This window comes from Pseudophryne corroboree, chromosome 1 (assembly GCF_028390025.1).
Source record: "Pseudophryne corroboree isolate aPseCor3 chromosome 1, aPseCor3.hap2, whole genome shotgun sequence".
NCBI lineage: Eukaryota > Metazoa > Chordata > Amphibia > Anura > Myobatrachidae > Pseudophryne > Pseudophryne corroboree.
In genome coordinates, this window is record NC_086444.1 from 983812336 (window position 1) to 983829360 (window position 17025).

The 17025-nt window shown below is 45.0% G+C and overlaps 1 protein-coding gene and 1 non-coding gene across 2 annotated transcripts; both read right to left on the minus strand.

Annotated features, from left to right (window-relative positions):
* Window positions 1–357: 357 nt before the first annotated feature.
* On the minus strand, window positions 358–14366 carry RPS3A (ribosomal protein S3A). The gene is made up of 6 exons (XM_063920567.1): window positions 14258–14366; window positions 13762–13865; window positions 13048–13235; window positions 9934–10142; window positions 1253–1362; window positions 358–536 (listed from the first exon to the last, which is right to left on the minus strand). Exons 1-6 carry the CDS (start codon window positions 14317–14319, stop codon window positions 415–417), a joined length of 795 nt encoding a protein of 264 aa, XP_063776637.1. The 5' UTR covers window positions 14320–14366; the 3' UTR covers window positions 358–414.
* On the minus strand, window positions 9813–9879 carry LOC134932625 (small nucleolar RNA SNORD73). Its single transcript, XR_010179428.1, has one exon. It is a non-coding gene; the product is annotated as a small nucleolar RNA SNORD73 (small nucleolar RNA).
* Window positions 14367–17025: the final 2659 nt, after the last annotated feature.

Consider the following 17025-nt stretch of genomic DNA (forward strand, 5'->3'; position numbering starts at 1 on the left):
AGATAGTGGCTCAGACCCCGCTGGGCGGACACTACTCCCTCCCTTAGTCCCAACAAAGCAGGGAGGCTGTTGCCAGCAGCCTCCCTGTAAAAAAATAAAAAAACTCTAAAAACAAACTTTACTAGAGAAACTCTGGAGACCTCGCTTAGCTGTGACCGGCTCCTCCTGGCACATTTCTAATCAGAGTCTGGTAGGAGGGGCATAGAGGGGGGAGCCAGCCCACACTCAAACTCTTAACGTGCCAGTGGCTCCTAATGGACCCGGCTATACCCCATGGTACTAATGTGGAGCCCAGCATCCTCTAGGACGTAAGAGAAAAACAAAACAAACATTTGTAGAGGGAACACCCAATGCAAATACATAGAATAGTTGTTTTATTTTTATTTTTTTACAGGCTAGATCAGATTGATCATCTCAGACAGACTCCTGCACAGGGGGCTCATAACCATCAGCACGTTCAACTTTGGCGCCTGTATCATCTCCAGCAGGCTTCCCAGTAGCACCGCCCTCTCCATGCAGCTCCATAAGTTTGCCCACTGCAAAAAAGAGTAAGCAAAAAAATATATAAATAAATCATTGAATCCAGCGATAAAGAAAATACAAAATTGTATGAGGTCAGAATGATCTCATGAGTTTCACAATCACCAATCATTTGGGAATGAAACAAAGCCACTGTACCCATACAAGACCAAAATATATTGCAAAGACCTGCTAGCCATACTAGACTAAAGCATGTAAGAGGATAAAGCTAGAAGGGCAGCAGCACAGCCAACTATGGCATACAATCATCATCTGTAACTTCTATAGATCTGTGGAGCGCCCCAAGTTGGTCATGTGCATTAACTTAATGGAATAAAACCTGTAATTATTAATAAGCCGCTATAAAATATAGCAATTAACTAATTAATGGAAAAAAAAATTTCTGCACAGAAAAGTGCATGCAATAAACTGCAAAAAGAAACAGCTTCTTACAAGCTTCTACTGAGCTTGCTACCAAACATCCATAAGTGTGGCATTGTAATACATTACTATCAGGGTCACACTATTTAGAATACAAGTGAAACTGCAATTAATATTTTGTCTCAACAAATATACCACTCGACCTACAGCTGGTCAATGCCATCTTATAGACCTAAGGCGAGGTGTTTATTTGAATGTGTTTGTGTAAGGGCACTAGACGCTCACTTCCAAACTTTTTGCAACCTGGTGGCGTGTTCAAGTTTAAAAAAAAAAAAAAATTAAAGACACTTACGTTCAAATTTTGGCTTCTTCAACATCTTGACTTTGCGCACATAAACGTCATGGAGAGGATAGATTGACTGACAGGCCTTCTCAATGTCTTTGCCTATGCTGTCTGGAATCCTAGAGCGAGAAGTATTATGCACATTACTGTAAACACTATTACAACTACACTGAAGGAAGCAAGTGCTTAGCAAAATAACCTGCATGAATATGCTTCACTATATATTAGAAGTGTAAGTAGATGGAAAAGTGATGATCACCAGAAGTAGGCGAAGATTATGAACACCAACAGTGGTATTTAACATGCAACCTTCCAGCTGCTGTTGAACTACACATCCCTGCATACTCCAATTGCAAAACACTGGCAGGGCATGCTGGATGGCCACATGTTGGACCAGAGTTAACGCGTATATTATGCAGTTGACCAAACAGCTACATTTTTTTTTTTTTTTTTTTTTTAAGAGAAATATATACATTATCTTTCACATCAATAGAGCTAAAGGTACATACACACTGTTCGTTTTAGCCCAGCATGTATGAACAGCGATGATTGCCGACATCACTGGGCTGAAAATCACTCAGTGCATACACACTGACCTATTTCCCCCCCTGCCCAGCAATGTCAGCGGGGGTGAGCGGCTTTCCATAGCAGGACGCTATGGAAAGTCTGCAGGGTTGTTTTGAATGCACCGATTGGGACAGTTCATTGAGGAAGCTACAGGGGATTTAGGTGTTGATAATGATCTACTGGCCTCAATGGTGTCACTGTATATTAATTGTTGCATAGAAAGTGTCACTAAGAGGAAGGTAGTTCGTATTTTCTCAAATTATAAACCTTGGATGAATAGTGAGGTTCGCTCCCTATTGAGAGCTAGGGATAGGGCGTTTAGAGCAAAAGATCATCTAGCCTATACGACTGCCCGTTCAAACTTAAAAAAGGTATTCGTCTTGCTAAGGAAGCTAATTCGAACAGGATTGAAAACCATTTTAAGGAATCAGGTGATGCAAGGACGATGTGGAGAGGAATTAAATGCATTGCTTATTATAAAAAGTTAAACTTCTGCTAGGTCAGGTGGTCCTTCAGCTGATGAGCTAAACCATTTTAATGCACGCTTTGCAGAGGTTGAGCCTTCTATTGGTAATTCCTCTAGCTTCCATTCAGATAGCTCTCTGACTGAAGCTGAGGTTAGGAATTGTTTCAGCAGAAAGAACGCCAGGAAGGCTCCTGGCCCGGTTTGTATTCCGGGCAGTCTTACGGGCATAAGCTGAGCAGCTGGCAGGCATTTTTACAAAGATTTTTTAACTTTTCATTAAGTAATGTACCGTCCTACAGTGTTTTAAAACTTCAATAATTGTTCCAATTCCTAGGACTGCGTTGGTCATTGGTCTGAACGACTATAGGCCGACTGCTCACTTCATTGATTATGAAATGTTTTGAGAGAATTGTTCTGGCCCATCTAAAAAGCGTTATACCATTGGGATTTGACACCAATCAGTTTGCGTATCGGCCGAACAGATCAACTGAAGATGCAGCTCTTATGGTGCTTTACAGGGTACTTTGTCATCTTGAAAATGAAGACTCCAATGCTAGGCTGTTATTTGTGGATTACAGTTCCGCCTTTAACACGGTAGTACCAGCGGTGTTAATAAACAAGCTTTCTCTTACGTCCTAGAGGATGCTGGGGACTCCGTAAGGACCATGGGGTATAGACGGGCTCCGCAGGAGATATGGGCACCTAAAAGAACTTTCTAGTATGGTGTGCACTGGCTCCTCCCTCTATGCCCATCCTCCAGACCTCTGTTAGATCTTGTGCACAGAGGAGATAGGGTGCATTACAGGGAGCTCTCCTGAGTTTTCTGTGAAAATAATTTTGTTGGGTTTTTTATTTTCAGGGAGCTCTGCTGGCAGACTCCCTGCATCGTGGGACTGAGGGGAGAGAATCAGACCCACTTCTTAAGAGTTTAAGGGCTCTGCTTCTTAGGCTACTGGACACCATTAGCTCCAGAGGGAGTCGGAACACAGGTCTCACCCTGGGGTTCGTACCGGAGCCGCGCCGCCATCCTCCTCACAGATGCCGGAAAAAAGAAGCCGGGTGAGTATTAGAAAAGAAAGAAGACTTCAGGCGGCAGAAGACTTCAGATCTTCCTGAGGTAAGCGCACAGCAGTAAGCTGCGCGCTATTGCTCCCACATAACACACACACACACATGGCACTGATGGGTGCAGGGCGCAGGGGGGGGGGCACCCTGGGCAGCAATAAACCTCGTTTTGGCACAAAAGGATGTTATTAGGCTTCTGAAGCAGTAAATAAACGATTCCCCGCCATTATTTTCAGATACGGAACGGGACCGAAGCACGCCGCTGGAGGGGGCGTTGCTTGATCCCTCAGCACTAACCAGCGCCATTTTCTCCACAGAAGCTGCAGAGAACGCTGGCTCCCCGGACTCTCCCCTGCTGAAGAGCTCAGAGGGCTGAAAAAAGAGAGGGGGGCACATAATTGGCGCAGTGAGTGGGGGAAATCTATCTATCTATCTAAGCGCCATCTGGGTTTTCCTGGGTCAGTTTGGCGCTGGTGTGTGCTGGCATACTCTGTCTCTCCAAAGGGCCTTCTTTAGGGAATTGTCCCCTTATAGTTATATCCCAGTGTGTGTGGGGTGTCGGTACATGTGGGTCGGCATGTCTGAAGCGGAAGGCTTATCCAAAGAGGAGGTGGAACAGATGAGTAGTGTGTCACAGTCGGCGGTGCCGACTCAGGATGGGATGAATATGTGGCATATGTTAAATGCAAGTGTAGCTTCACTACATAAAAGGCTGGACAAAGCAAAGTCCAGGGTGTCTACAGGTGTTCAATCTACGGATGGCACCGACTCACAGGACCCGTCGGGGTCTCAGAAACGTCCCTTCTCACAAATAGGGGACACATACCGACACGGACTCTGATTCCAGTGTCGACTATGATGAAGCAAGATTGCACCCCAGGGTGACAAAGTATTCAGTGCAGGATTATTGCAATAAAAGAGGTTTTACATATCACGGATGAGCCCTCGGTGCCCGACACGAGGATAAAGCATGTTTAAGGGAAAGAAACAGGTTATGAATTTTCATCCTTCCCATGAACTAAATGAGCTATGTGAAAAAGCTTGGGAAGCTTCAGATAAGAAGCTGCAGATTCCCAAAAGGGTTCTTATGGCATACCCTTTCCCTACACAGGACAGGGTGCGTTGGGAATCCTCTCTCACCATGGACAAAGCCTTAACACGCCTTTCCAAGAGGCGCTACCGTCCCCTGACACAGCGGCCCTCAAGGACCTTGCGGACCGCAGGCAGGAGACTACATTAAAGTCTATTTACACACATACTGGTACTTTGCTTAGACCGGCAATTGCGTCGGCATGGGTTTGTAGTGCAGTAGCAGCGTGGACAGATACCCTGTCAGCTGACCTGGATACCCTTGATAGGGATATAATTATGTTAACATTAGCTCATATTAACGACGCAGTCTTATATATGAGGGACGCTCAAAGAGACATTGGATTACTGGGTTCGAGAGCCAATGCTATGGCTATTTCGGCAAGAAGAGCCTTATGGATCCACCAATGGACGGGGGATGCAGAATCAAAAAGGCATATGGAGGTTTTACCTTACAAAAGGTGATGTATTGTTTGGGGATGGCCTCGCGGACCTGGTCTCCACAGCTACCGCGGGTAAGTCTACCTTTTTACCTTTGGTTCCCCAACAGCTAAAGAAACCTCCACAATATCAGATGCAGTCCTTTCGGTCGCACAGATCCAGAAGAGGTCGGGGCTCCTCTTTCCTCGCCAGGGGTAAGGGTAGAGGCAAGAGGACACCTGCTGCGGCTAGTTCCCAAGAGCAGAAGTCCTCCCCAGCTTCCGGTAAGTCCACCGCATGACGCTGGGGCTCCCCTGCAGGAGTCCGCACAGGTGAGAGCATGCCTTCGACTATTCAGCCAAGTCTGGGTTCAGTCAGACGTGGACCCTTGGGTGATAGAAATAGTCTCCCAGGGTTACAAGCGAATTCGAACAGGTGCCCCACGTCGATTTTTCAAGTCGGCCTTACCAGCTTCTACCCCAGAATGGGAAGTAGCGCTGGCTGCAATTCAAACGCTGTGTCAACAGCGTGTGATTATCAGGGTTCCCCTGAGCCAACAGGGAAAAGGGTATTATTCAACCCTATTTGTGGTCCCGAAGCCGGATGGTTCGGTCAGGCCCATTTTAAATCTAAAATCCCTAGACCTGTACTTGAAAAGATTCAAATTCAAGATGGAATCACTCCGAGCGGTGATAGCCTGCCTGGAAGGGTGGGATTTTATGGTGTCACTGGACATAAAGGATGCTTACCTTCATGTCCCCATATATCCCTCTCATCAGGAGTACCTGAGATTCGAGGTACAGGATGGTCATTATCAGTTTCAAGAAATGATGGTGATCCTGCGCAAGCGAGTCACGATTATCCCATACTTGGACGATCTCCTAATAAAAGCGAGGTCAAGACAACTACTGGAGAACGTGTCACTCTCTCAGAGTGCTTCAGCAACAGAGTTGGATTCTCAATCTGCCAAAGTCACAGTTGGTTCCAACAACTCGACTGACGTTCCTAGGCATGATACTGGACATGGAACAAAAGAAAGTTTTCCTCACGTCGGAAAAAGTCCAGGACCTCCAGAACATGGTCAGAGACCTGCTAAAGCCAAAAAGAGTGTCAGTTCATCAATGCACTCGGGTTCTGGGGAAAATGGTGGCAACCTACGAGGCCATTCCCTTCGGCAGGTTCCATGCAAGGACGTTTCAATGGGATCTTCTGGACAAATAGTCCGGGTCCCATCTACAATTATATAAAAAAAAAAATAACACCGTCCCCCAGGGCCAGGGTGTCTCTTCTATGGTGGCTGCAAAGTGCTCACCTTCTAGAGGGTCGCTGGTTCGGCATTCAGGACTGGATCCTGGTAACCACGGACGCGAGCCTCCGAGGATGGGGAGCAGTAACCAGAGGAAGAAATTTTCAGGGACTGTGGTCAGACCAGGAATCCTGTCTACACATCAACGTGTTGGAACTAAGGGCCATATACAACGGCCTTCGACAAGCGGAGGGTCTTCTTCGCAACCTACCGGTCCTGATTAAATTGGACAATGTCACAGCAGTGGCTCATGTGAACCGCCAAGGCGGGACAAAAAGCAGTCGCAATGGCGGAAGCCACAAGGATTCTTCGCTGGGCGGAAAATCACGTAAGCGCTCTGTCAGCAGTCTTCATTCCGGAGCAGACTTCCTCAGCAGACACTCTCTCTATCCAGGAGAGTGAAGACATCATCAAGAAGTCTTTGCAGAGATAACGAGTCTCGAGGGAGTTCCTCAAATAGACATGATGGCGTCACGCCTCAACAAGAAGCTACGGAGGTTATCTGCCAGGTCCCGGGACCCTCAGGAAATCGCAGTAGACGCTCTGGTAACACCATGGGTATTCCAGTTGGTCTATGTGTTTCCTCCTCTTCCTCTCATCACAAGTGTTGAGGATCATAAGACGAAAAAGAGTATAGACAAATTCTCATTGTTTCAGACTGGCCTCGAAGGGCCTGGTACTCAGATCTTCAGGAGATGCTCACAGAAGATCCTGGACCTCTTCCTCTGAGAGAGGACCTGTTACAGCAGGGGCCCTGTCTAAGACTTACCACGATTACGTTTGACGGCATGGCGGTTGAACGCCGGATCCTAGCTGAGAAGGGTATTCCAGAGGAGGTCATACCTACTCTAATAAGGGCTAGGAAGGAGGTGACGGCAAAACATTATCACCGTATCTAGCGGAAATATGCCTCTTGGTGTGAAACCAAGAATGCTCCTACGGAAGATTTCCATCTGGGTCGTTTTTCTCCACTTCCTACAGACAGGAGTGGATATGGGCCTAAAGTTAGGATCAGTTAAAGTACAGATTTCGGCCCTGTCGATATTCTTTCAGAAGGAATTGGCTTCTCTTCCAGAAGTCCAGATGTTTGTAAAGGGAGCGCTACACATCCTGCCTCCTTTTGTGCCCCCAGTGGCACCATGGGACCTTAACTTGGTGTTACAGTTCCTTAAATCACACTGGTTTGAACCCCTTCAAACGGTGGAGTTGAAGTTCTCACCTGGAAGGTGGTCATGTTGTTAGCCTTGGCATCTGCAAGGCGTGTGTCAGAATTGGCGGCCTTGTCTCACAAGAGCCCTTGCTTGATTTTTCATGTGGATAGAGCAGATGTGAGGACTCGTCCTCAATTTTTACCTAAGGTGGCGTCTTCATTTCATATGAAACAACCTATAGTGGTGCCTGTAGCTACGAGTGACTTGGAGGATTTCAGGTCCCTGGATGTAGTCAGGGCCTTAAAAATTTATGTAGCCAGGACGGCTAGAATTCGTAAAACGGAAGCATTATTTGTCCTGTATGCTGCCAACAAGATTGGCACGCCTGCTTCGAAGCAGACTATTGCGCGCTGGATCTGTAACACGATTCAGCAGGCTTATGTTACGGCTGGATTGCCGTTACCGCATTCAGTAAAGGCCCATTCCACTAGGAAGGTGGGCTCTTCTTGGGCGGCTGCCCGGGGAGTCTCGGCATTACAGCTTTGCCGAGCAGCGACTTGGTCGGGTTCAAACACTTTTGCTAAATTCTACATGTTTGATACACTGGCTGATGAGGACCTAGCATTTGCTCAGTCGGTGCTTCAGAGTCATCCGCACTCTCCCGCCCGATTGGGAGCTTTGGTATAAACCCCATGGTCCTTACGGAGTCCCCAGCATCCTCTAGGACGTAAGAGAAAATAAGATTTTAAACCTACCGGTAAATCTTTTTCTCCTAGTCCGTAGAGGATGCTGGGCGCCCGTCCCAGTGCGGAAAATCTGCAAGACTTGTATATAGTTATTGCTTACATAAGGGTTATGTTACAGTTAGAATCGGTCTTGGACCGATACGGTCGTTTGTTCATACTGTTAATAGGTTATGTGTATTCCAGCTTATATGGTATGATTGCTGTGGACTGGTATGAATCTTGCCCTTAGATTAACAAAATCCTTTCCTCATGTTGTCCATCTCCTCTGGGCACAGTTCTCTAACTGAGGTCTGGAGGAGGGGCATAGAGGGAGGAGCCAGTGCACACCATACTAGAAAGTTCTTTTAGGTGCCCATATCTCCTGCGGAGCCAGTCTATACCCCATGGTCCTTACGGAGTCCCCAGCATCCTCTACGGACTAGGAGAAAAAGATTTACCGGTAGGTTTAAAATCTTATTTTCAGCGATCAGATATGACATGGCCATATGCAATTGGCTGTTGGATTTCCTGTCGGAACGTCTGCAGACAGTCAGACTGAGCTCTGACTTGTCTTTGGAATTGGTATTAAACGTAAGAGTTCCGCAGGGTTGTGTTTTAAGCTCTTTTTTACACTCCTTGTATACCTCCGATTTTAAGTCTAATTCAGAAACGATCTCTGTGATAAAGTTTGAAGCATACCACTTTAGTAGATTTGATAACTAGAGGAGAGGAGAGTAGTTACAGAGAGGAAGTGAGAAGACTTGCTGAGTGGGGGCTAAAAAATAACCTGCTGCTAAACGGTAAGAAAACTAAGGAGGTTGTTATAGACTTCAGGAAATCTTAGAAAACCAGCATTCATCCACTGATGTTGAATGGTGAGGAGGTGGATAGGGTTACCGATGTGAAATTCTTGGGGATTAAATTCACTGAGGATTTATCATGGTCTCTGCATATCACATCAGTGATTGGGAAGGCCCAGCAACGTCTTTTCTTCTTACGGAGGCTCCGAGCAGCAGGTCTTCAGCAATCGACTCTTGTTAATTTCTACTGCTGACCTATGCAATCACGGTGTGGTATGGTAATGCTAAGTGTTCTGATCTTGTTGCCTTGGATAGAGTAATTAAATCATTGGCCAATCTTTGCCTAGGTTGGCGGATGTACTCACTGCAAGGAGTCTGTCGAAGGCAATTAAGATGATTGAAGATAGGGGTCATCCTTGTAATGTGTTTTTTTTCCCTCTTGCCATCAGGGAGACGTTACAGGAGTTTAGGATGTTGAACCAGCAGGTTGAGGAATAGCTTCTTCCCCTCTGATTGTTAGCTTGAATTCTCAGGTTTGCTAAATTTTATTTATGGTGTATTTATGATGAGAACTGTATGTAATTTTGCTATACATGTTCATGCTATAGTGACAAATTATTCTTATCTTATATTCACACCGCTGTTCATAAAACGGGAGCACGCATCAGCGCTCATCGCCGGGGCATACACACTGACCGGTTATCAGCTGAAAGCAGGTCAAAACATCAAAAGTGAGCTGCTTTCAGCTCAAAATCTCCCAGTGTGTATGGACCTTAATGCTCACAGAAAGGTAAACACACAGCTACTGGCTTATGGGATTTAGACCAGCCGTGATGTACCAAATATAGAAGCATTTTATTTCACTCTTAGCTATTGCTAACAAACTTCAAACAGAAATTCTGATTAAATACACACAGGAAAATACTAAAACATAGGTTTACAAATTAAATAGTTTTTTTTGTATTAAAATGGTAAACGGGAATCTCAGAACGATCTCAAAATGGTAATCACAGATTGTCATTTGGGACCAAAACGTCATCATTCATTCCCGCATGGAACCATAAAAAATTTGTTAGACTCACGTGTCAGCTAGAAACTTACAGCTTATTAACGACCTCCTTTAAGTCATTAGTCTGCACTTCCCGAGTCATGATTTCCATCATCTTCTTCCGAATTTGGCGGACTTGCTGATGTTGGGCATAGGAAGTCTTTCGGATCTGGTTGTTGCGCTTCTTTGTGAAACCAACACAGAAGAGACGGAGGAGGTAGCCATCCGTTGTCTTTACGTCAACATGTGCTTCAATCATGGTCTATGAAAAATAGAGAATCAAACGCAAATTTAGTGGTGGGGTTTATATAGTAACATTTCAGAATCGGAATCAATTTGTATTGGCCAAGTACACCCAGATTTCATCACCAGTTTACTCCACATCAAAAAATGTAAACAACTTACATTCCAATCACAATACATTAAAAAAAAAAAACCACTACCAACTCGACAAAGATCTATTATAATAAAAAATAAAATGTCCCTTTTTTTATATAGACTAGTTAGACCTTTCCATCAATTGTTCAACAGACGACTTGCCTGCGTAAAGAAACTGTTTTGATGCCTAGAAGTTTTTAACTCACCCTAGACAACTACAACTCCTGAACGGATGGGAGTTCTGCCCTAATAATTCTTTCCGCTGTTCTTATAACCCTTTGGGGCCTAAGCCTATCATGTTCGCTTGCTGAACCAAACCAGACTATAACCGAAGAACATAACAGACTATTATAGCAGACCTTGTAGTAAGCTAGACCTTGTGTAAGGGGACCTAAAACTAACATTACATAGGAGGTGAATAACACTTGCTCATTTTCTGTATTGTACTACAATGATAAAAGCAAATATGTTGCTGTGGTTTACTGCAAATTACGCAGATGTACGGTTCAGAAGTTAAACCTACAGCATTTAGGGGTCAATTTAATTGTTATTTTGTGGCCACCAACAGATGAAGCCCGACAGCAGTTCGATTGTTCTGCCGTTCGGGAGCACAGCAGCCACGGAGGACACTTTCTCACAGCCTCCTGGGCTGTACAAGAAAAAAAAAAAAAAAGTGAGTGAAAACTCGTCACTTTGGGCTTCCAAATGGGAGCTTGGACGTCTAAAGCAGGAGTTTATATGAATTTAGCAGTTTTAGGTGGCCAAACTATTTGTGCGCGACGTGTGCTGTGCATTGGCGTTCAAACAATTGAATAGTGACAACTGTTTGGCTGTCTAAACAGTCCCGTTTAGATTGGATTTTTAGACGCTCTAAACTACTAAATCGGCCCCCTAGAGATCCTCAAACAATCGCAAAAGTACCCTAATGAAGTCCAGAACAAGCACCCCAACATGACAGGCGTAAATGAAACATCCCCCCACTATAAAAACACTCATCTACAGTAGTTGACTTTCTTGGTCTTTAAGGTCTGACCTGGTACTTCTTACCAAGTTCTGTATTTGGAAGTGCTTTTGCAAAAATGTTAGTGCTAATGGTGAGAACTCCGGTACACACAAATAAAACTAAGAAAACTAAATCTCTGACTTCGTAACACTCACTTGTATGAAAGAGCCCAAAATCAATAAATTACACTAACCACTTGCCTGGCGTGGGCACATCTGATACAACCACTCAGAAACACCCCCTAGACGGCTGCTGGAAGATCATGTTCTACCAGCTGCCAGTCTGAGGGACCTCTGGGTACCCACGGCTCCTCTCCCACAACACGTTTCACGGCTCCACCTGGCAGCTTTTTCAAGGTCTTGAAAACGCTCCCAGTTGCAGTAGTGAAACACATTGGTGCACATACCAGAACCCGCGTACTGAACTGCAAACCTTTCCCTTAAAACCTGAACCGGATCCAGTGGAGGAAACCTTTGCTTTTACTGTGGAATACAACAGTCTACTGTCTTGTTGGCTTACTCCATTGATTTGCACCGTACCAAACGAGACAAAGGTCTATCTCCAAGGGAACATTCCTCTAGCAGTGCTTTGTTGCCCTGAAAACTACAAATGGCCCATCTGGAATATACATCCACTGCTTAAAATCCATCTAATACCAGAGTCATAAATAGGAACAAGCTTATCAAGACATTGAATGAATTATCCATTTATTGGGACATTGCCATGGGTGAGGTACCTGCTCATATTAATGACACCTAACCATCTGTAAAAACAGCAACTTCTACATTAAATCTATGATTCTTTTTATACAAGAACGTTCTTTACCCTGCAAAAGTGCGCTACTATTATATTGGGGTCTCTCTGCATTATAAAGGGGTCTGACTAACCCCTCTTTATAGCAGCTGCTAGGCCAAACAAACCACATCAGCGCCTGTATACAAACAATTATAGTCATTTTTCTTTGTGCAGGTACCCCAGCCTGCCTTGTTTGTGAAGACACCAATCAGTGCTCTGCATTTTTAGAATTAGAAGGCATGCAGCCATATTATACCACCTTTGGCTCTTGCATGGAGGAGTGGGACATAATATATAGGCTTCATAATTCAATTCTCAATATAGATCTAGCTCAGTAATACAATGTTATAAATTTAACATCCAAAAGCAGTTCCATTTGTTCAACATTTATAAGACAACTTTCAGAATAACACAACCAGAAATTTACTTAACAATGAAACCTTAAACACAAGTACCTTTATATATTAAAGAGGCAAATATATTAGCATACACAATTACACTGTTAGAATAACCTTAACATAATTATACTAACAGAAACCCAGCAAGTGAAATAAATTGCTTAACAAAAATGCAAAGTTAGATCCTAAAAGACCTGGCACACAATTAGCAAACTGTTCTAGTAAACAGTGATCTTAAGGTGCATACACACTTGCCGATTGCCCAGTGTGTATGCTGCAGATGGTAAATGATGCACGGAACCTTGCATCGCTCAGTCACCTTCCCTCAGCTGTGCATGCAGCTCGATTTAGACCATCACCCATGAGCTGCATGCACGGACCGGCTGCTGCTGACGTTACTGTGCGATATCGCACAGTATGTTGGGCGGCCCAGGTGGGGGACACACTGGGTGACATTGCTTACCGAGCACATCGCCTAGTGTGTACCCATCTTTAGCATACAGTAAGACTGGAGCAGTTTACCTGTTAAGGCTGCAGAGCTTTTTGTAAACAACCTTTAATGTTCACAGTCCAGCAAAGTGATCTGTACATACCTGCCATTTCTTGACCATAGAGCACATCTTGTCACGTGTCAGATCCATTCCATGGAAGTTTGTGAGACAGTTCTTGCCCTGGACATCTTCTGTAACCAGCTTGAATTTACGGAAGGCTACTTCATCATTCTGCAGGTCAGCAAGACTCACCTCAAACACACGGCCTTTGAGACCATCAGAGGCAATTTCTGTTTTGAGAAAAATGAAAAAATTGATAAAAAGTATTGAGGGGAAAGGGATGAAAACAAGAAACTGCAGCAACTTGTTAGGAAAACACATGAATGAAAGGGAAACCATACGTTCTGTTAGGTTAAGCCAAATGGAACCAAACACTGCAATCATTCACTCCCATCTTCTATTGGAAACTAAAAGTTCCCTCACATCTATGTCAGGCATTCCAGAACTACTTCTGGAGACTTGGGACAGCCCAATCCAGTTACTAACAGTTGTCCCGCAATAACACACATATGACGACACAGGAGTGTTTGAAAGTTATATTGCCTGGGCCTGAATATTTCTAGGCATGCAGCTAACTTCTCAGACTCTGTAACCACATCGCCATTACGTTACTATGAGTGGTTATAAACAGTGTCATGAGGCGTTTCATGTCAGGATACCCCAAACCATCGCACCCCGCTTTAGACCGACAACAGCCGCCGTTTGTAACACCTATAAAACCACATATCTCCCCAATGCATCTGTCCCCGTACTTACTGGTTCCCTGTGTCCTCGTTACTAGGGTCTTCCCAAGGTTGCGGATATTGAACATCGCTGGTGCCTTAACATCATACCAGTCCTTTTTGGAGAAAGGGTCGACACTGAAAAGCAGCAGAGAGGCACCAAGTTTCAGAGCGGCCCATTTACACCCAACATGAAGTCACAGCAGCACCACAGCTACAGTGTGAGGAGCAGACATGACAGTGCTGTGCTGCCTGACACACTACTGTACCTGGGATAGGACTGCACCCACAGGGGGCCAGGCAGTTACACAGTGACACGCCGGGTACAGGCACGGCTGCCGGCCTACACTCAGAGACAGGCGCTGGGGGAAGCCTCCTCTCTCATGCCGGGGAAGCAGCACACACAGGGCGCAGAGCACGGCCACTATCCGCCGCATATCCACGCCATCCTGAGACCCGGAGCCTGCGCCCCCAGCAGGACACCCAGCCCGCACACCACCCTATGCGGCCGCGCCGATATTTCTACTTACATCTTCTTCTTGGCGCCCTTCTTGCCGCCTTTGGTCAGCCGCTTATTCTTGCCGACTGCCATCTTGCTGAGCTGGGAGAGAAAGAGGAAGCGCAGGCCGCACACGCGAGATTTCAGGGAGAGACCAGCGAGAGGGAGAGGACGCGCGGCCGCCGCGATGATGACGAGGACACCTAGAGGCGGGACGGAGTAAGCGCAGCAAGAGGGAATAAAATACAGTATACACAGTCACATGGGACCTGCTGTTATGTTGCATCATTGCGGTACACCAGACACAGACAGAATGCATTGTACAAACTTTAGGAAAAAAATTGATGTTTTTATTGAAAAGAACAAGGATCTGCTAAGAGTTAACATAATCATTACAATAATTTTTCTTTGTAATAATTAATTTCTAAAAATATGTAGTATTTATTTATTTATTAAGAGTTTCTTATATAGCGCAGCATATTCCGTTGCGCTTTACAATTAGAACAGTAATAAAACAAAACTTGGTAAAAACAGACAGACATAGAGGTAGGAAGGCCCTGCTCGCAAGCTTACAATCTATAGGGAAATAGGCATTGATACACAAGGATAGATGCTACCTATTGCATAATGGTCCACCAGATTGCTAGGTTCTTTATGGGTTGTATGATGATACCCCACAATGTTGGCCAAGTGTCAGGAGGGTGTGAGAGTAAAGAAAGACAAAATATGTGATGTTATGTATACTGTACAGAGAGGATGTAATTAGATAGGGAAGCTGTGAAGGTTATGTGTGTGGGTCAGGAATTTGATAGACTTGTCTGAAGAGGTGAGTTTTTAGGGAACGTTTAAAGGTTTGGAGACTAGAGGCGAGTCTTATCGTGCGTGGGAGGGCATTCCACAGAGTGGGTGAAGCCCGGATAAAGTCCTGTAATTTTGAGTGTGAACAAGTAATGCGTGTGGATGAGAGACGTAGATCTTGTGCAGAGCGGAGAGGTCGGGTAGGGAGATATTTTGAGATGAGTGAAGAGATACATGTTGGTGCAGTTTGGTTAATAGCCTTGTATGTCAGTAAAAGTATTTTATATTTAATACGGTAGAATACCGGTAACCAATGGAGGGACTGACAGAGCGGATCTGCAGACGATGAACGTCTAGCGAGGAAGATTAGCCCCGCAGCTGCATTCAAAATGGATTGTAGTGGTGAGAGCCTATGTTTGGGAAGACCGGTCAGGAGACTATTACAATAATCAATGCGGGAGATAATGAGAGCATGGATTAGAGTTTGTTTGCTGTCTTGTGTAAGATATGGTTGTATTTTGGATATGTTTCTTAGATGCATGTAACATGATCTTGAGAAAGATTGAATATGGGGAACAAAGGACAGTTCAGTATGCATTAAATAGTTACTAGAGGCTAATTTGTGATGTTTATTGGTGTTCCTGACAGTAATGTGGAGTTAGCTACTGCTCCAACTGCTCTACTTTACAAGTGTCAGCCTGTGGTAAGGGGGCTGCTGCTACCAATGCCTGACCCGAGAGGAGGATACAGTCAGTCCGTCAGCCAGGTCATGGCACCTTCGCAATGGATCGAGCAGATTCCAGGACCGGTGCATACGCACAAGCAGCGGCCGGACTGCGCATGCACAGAACAGCAGCTTTTTATGGACTGCTTCAACTGCGTTGCAGTTGAAGCAGATGTAGCCAGATTGGGCTACACAAAAGGCAACTGTGGCTGTATCTGCATATGAAATGCTACGTTACAGTGATTTCCAGGAATACACTGTAACGTACCATTTCGTATGCAGCCGCAGTCACATACTGAATATAGGCATGCCGCATACCATTTTAATCAGCAGAAGCTGCTTGTGCCCCCAGGCATTATAAATGTCCTAAGCATTTGCCAGGTTTGCTTATGTTTAAGGCCAGCTCTGGTGACTCCCATATACCCCAGAGAGCATCTGTGATGCCCGTATATTACAGTCAGCATCAGTGACCCACCCCATATACCACAGAGAGCATCAATGACCCCCGTATACCGCAGAGAGCATCAGTAATTCCTGTTTACCAGTGAGCATCAGTGACCCCCGAATACCACAGAGAGCATCAGTGACCCCCGTATACCACAGAGCATCAAGGACCCCCCCCCCCGTATATCGTAAACAGCATCACTGACCCCCCCATATACCAGAGGGCATCAGTGATAACCGTACACTGCAGAGAGCATCAGTGACCCCTGTATATTACAGACAGCATTAGTGACCCCCCCTCATATACCACAGAGAGCATCAGTGACCCCCGTATGCCGCAGAGAGCATCTCAGTCAATGAAACCATTATATGAGGTTCCAGCACCTGTTTCATGTAAGCTTACATGTAAGCAAGGTTATCAAAGATTCACAAAGTGTGGAAGTAAGGGAAATAACTCAAGTGATAAAGAAACCTTTATGGGCATATAACATCCCAGTAGAAGTAAGCATACTTGTGAGCACTTACATTGACCCTGCCAACACATGGTGACCACATACCGTTAACCGACATGTCCCCATAGGATAGAAGGGAAGTGGATTATTGAAGAAACATCTGTGATAACAAACATACTATACTATAAGAAATTTCATGTCTGGATTTTGTTTTTCATGCGTACATCTGTGAGGAATATCCGCAGTGGAACTTATGTATAAACAATATATGTATGTAGCCCCGCGCTACCAAATGCAAGCTGCAGGTTTGCAACACATGGGATTTTCCCTTATTAATCCCTTCAAATCAAATGACTACAAAACAATAGGTGGTTGCAAACT

What these genes read in the sequence shown, in the direction of transcription:
- RPS3A (XM_063920567.1), bottom strand. Translation starts at nt 14,319, where the DNA reads ATGGCAGTCGGCAAGAATAAGCGGCTGACCAAAGGCGGCAAGAAGGGC. An exon ending in CTATGGTCAAGAAATGGCAG is followed by an intron (nt 10,143 to 13,047) that starts GTATGTACAGAT and finishes TATTTTTCATAG; the next exon opens with ACCATGATTGAAGCACATGT. An exon ending in AAGGAGGTCGTTAATAAGCT is followed by an intron (nt 1,363 to 9,933) that starts GTAAGTTTCTAG and finishes TTCTCGCTCTAG; the next exon opens with GATTCCAGACAGCATAGGCA.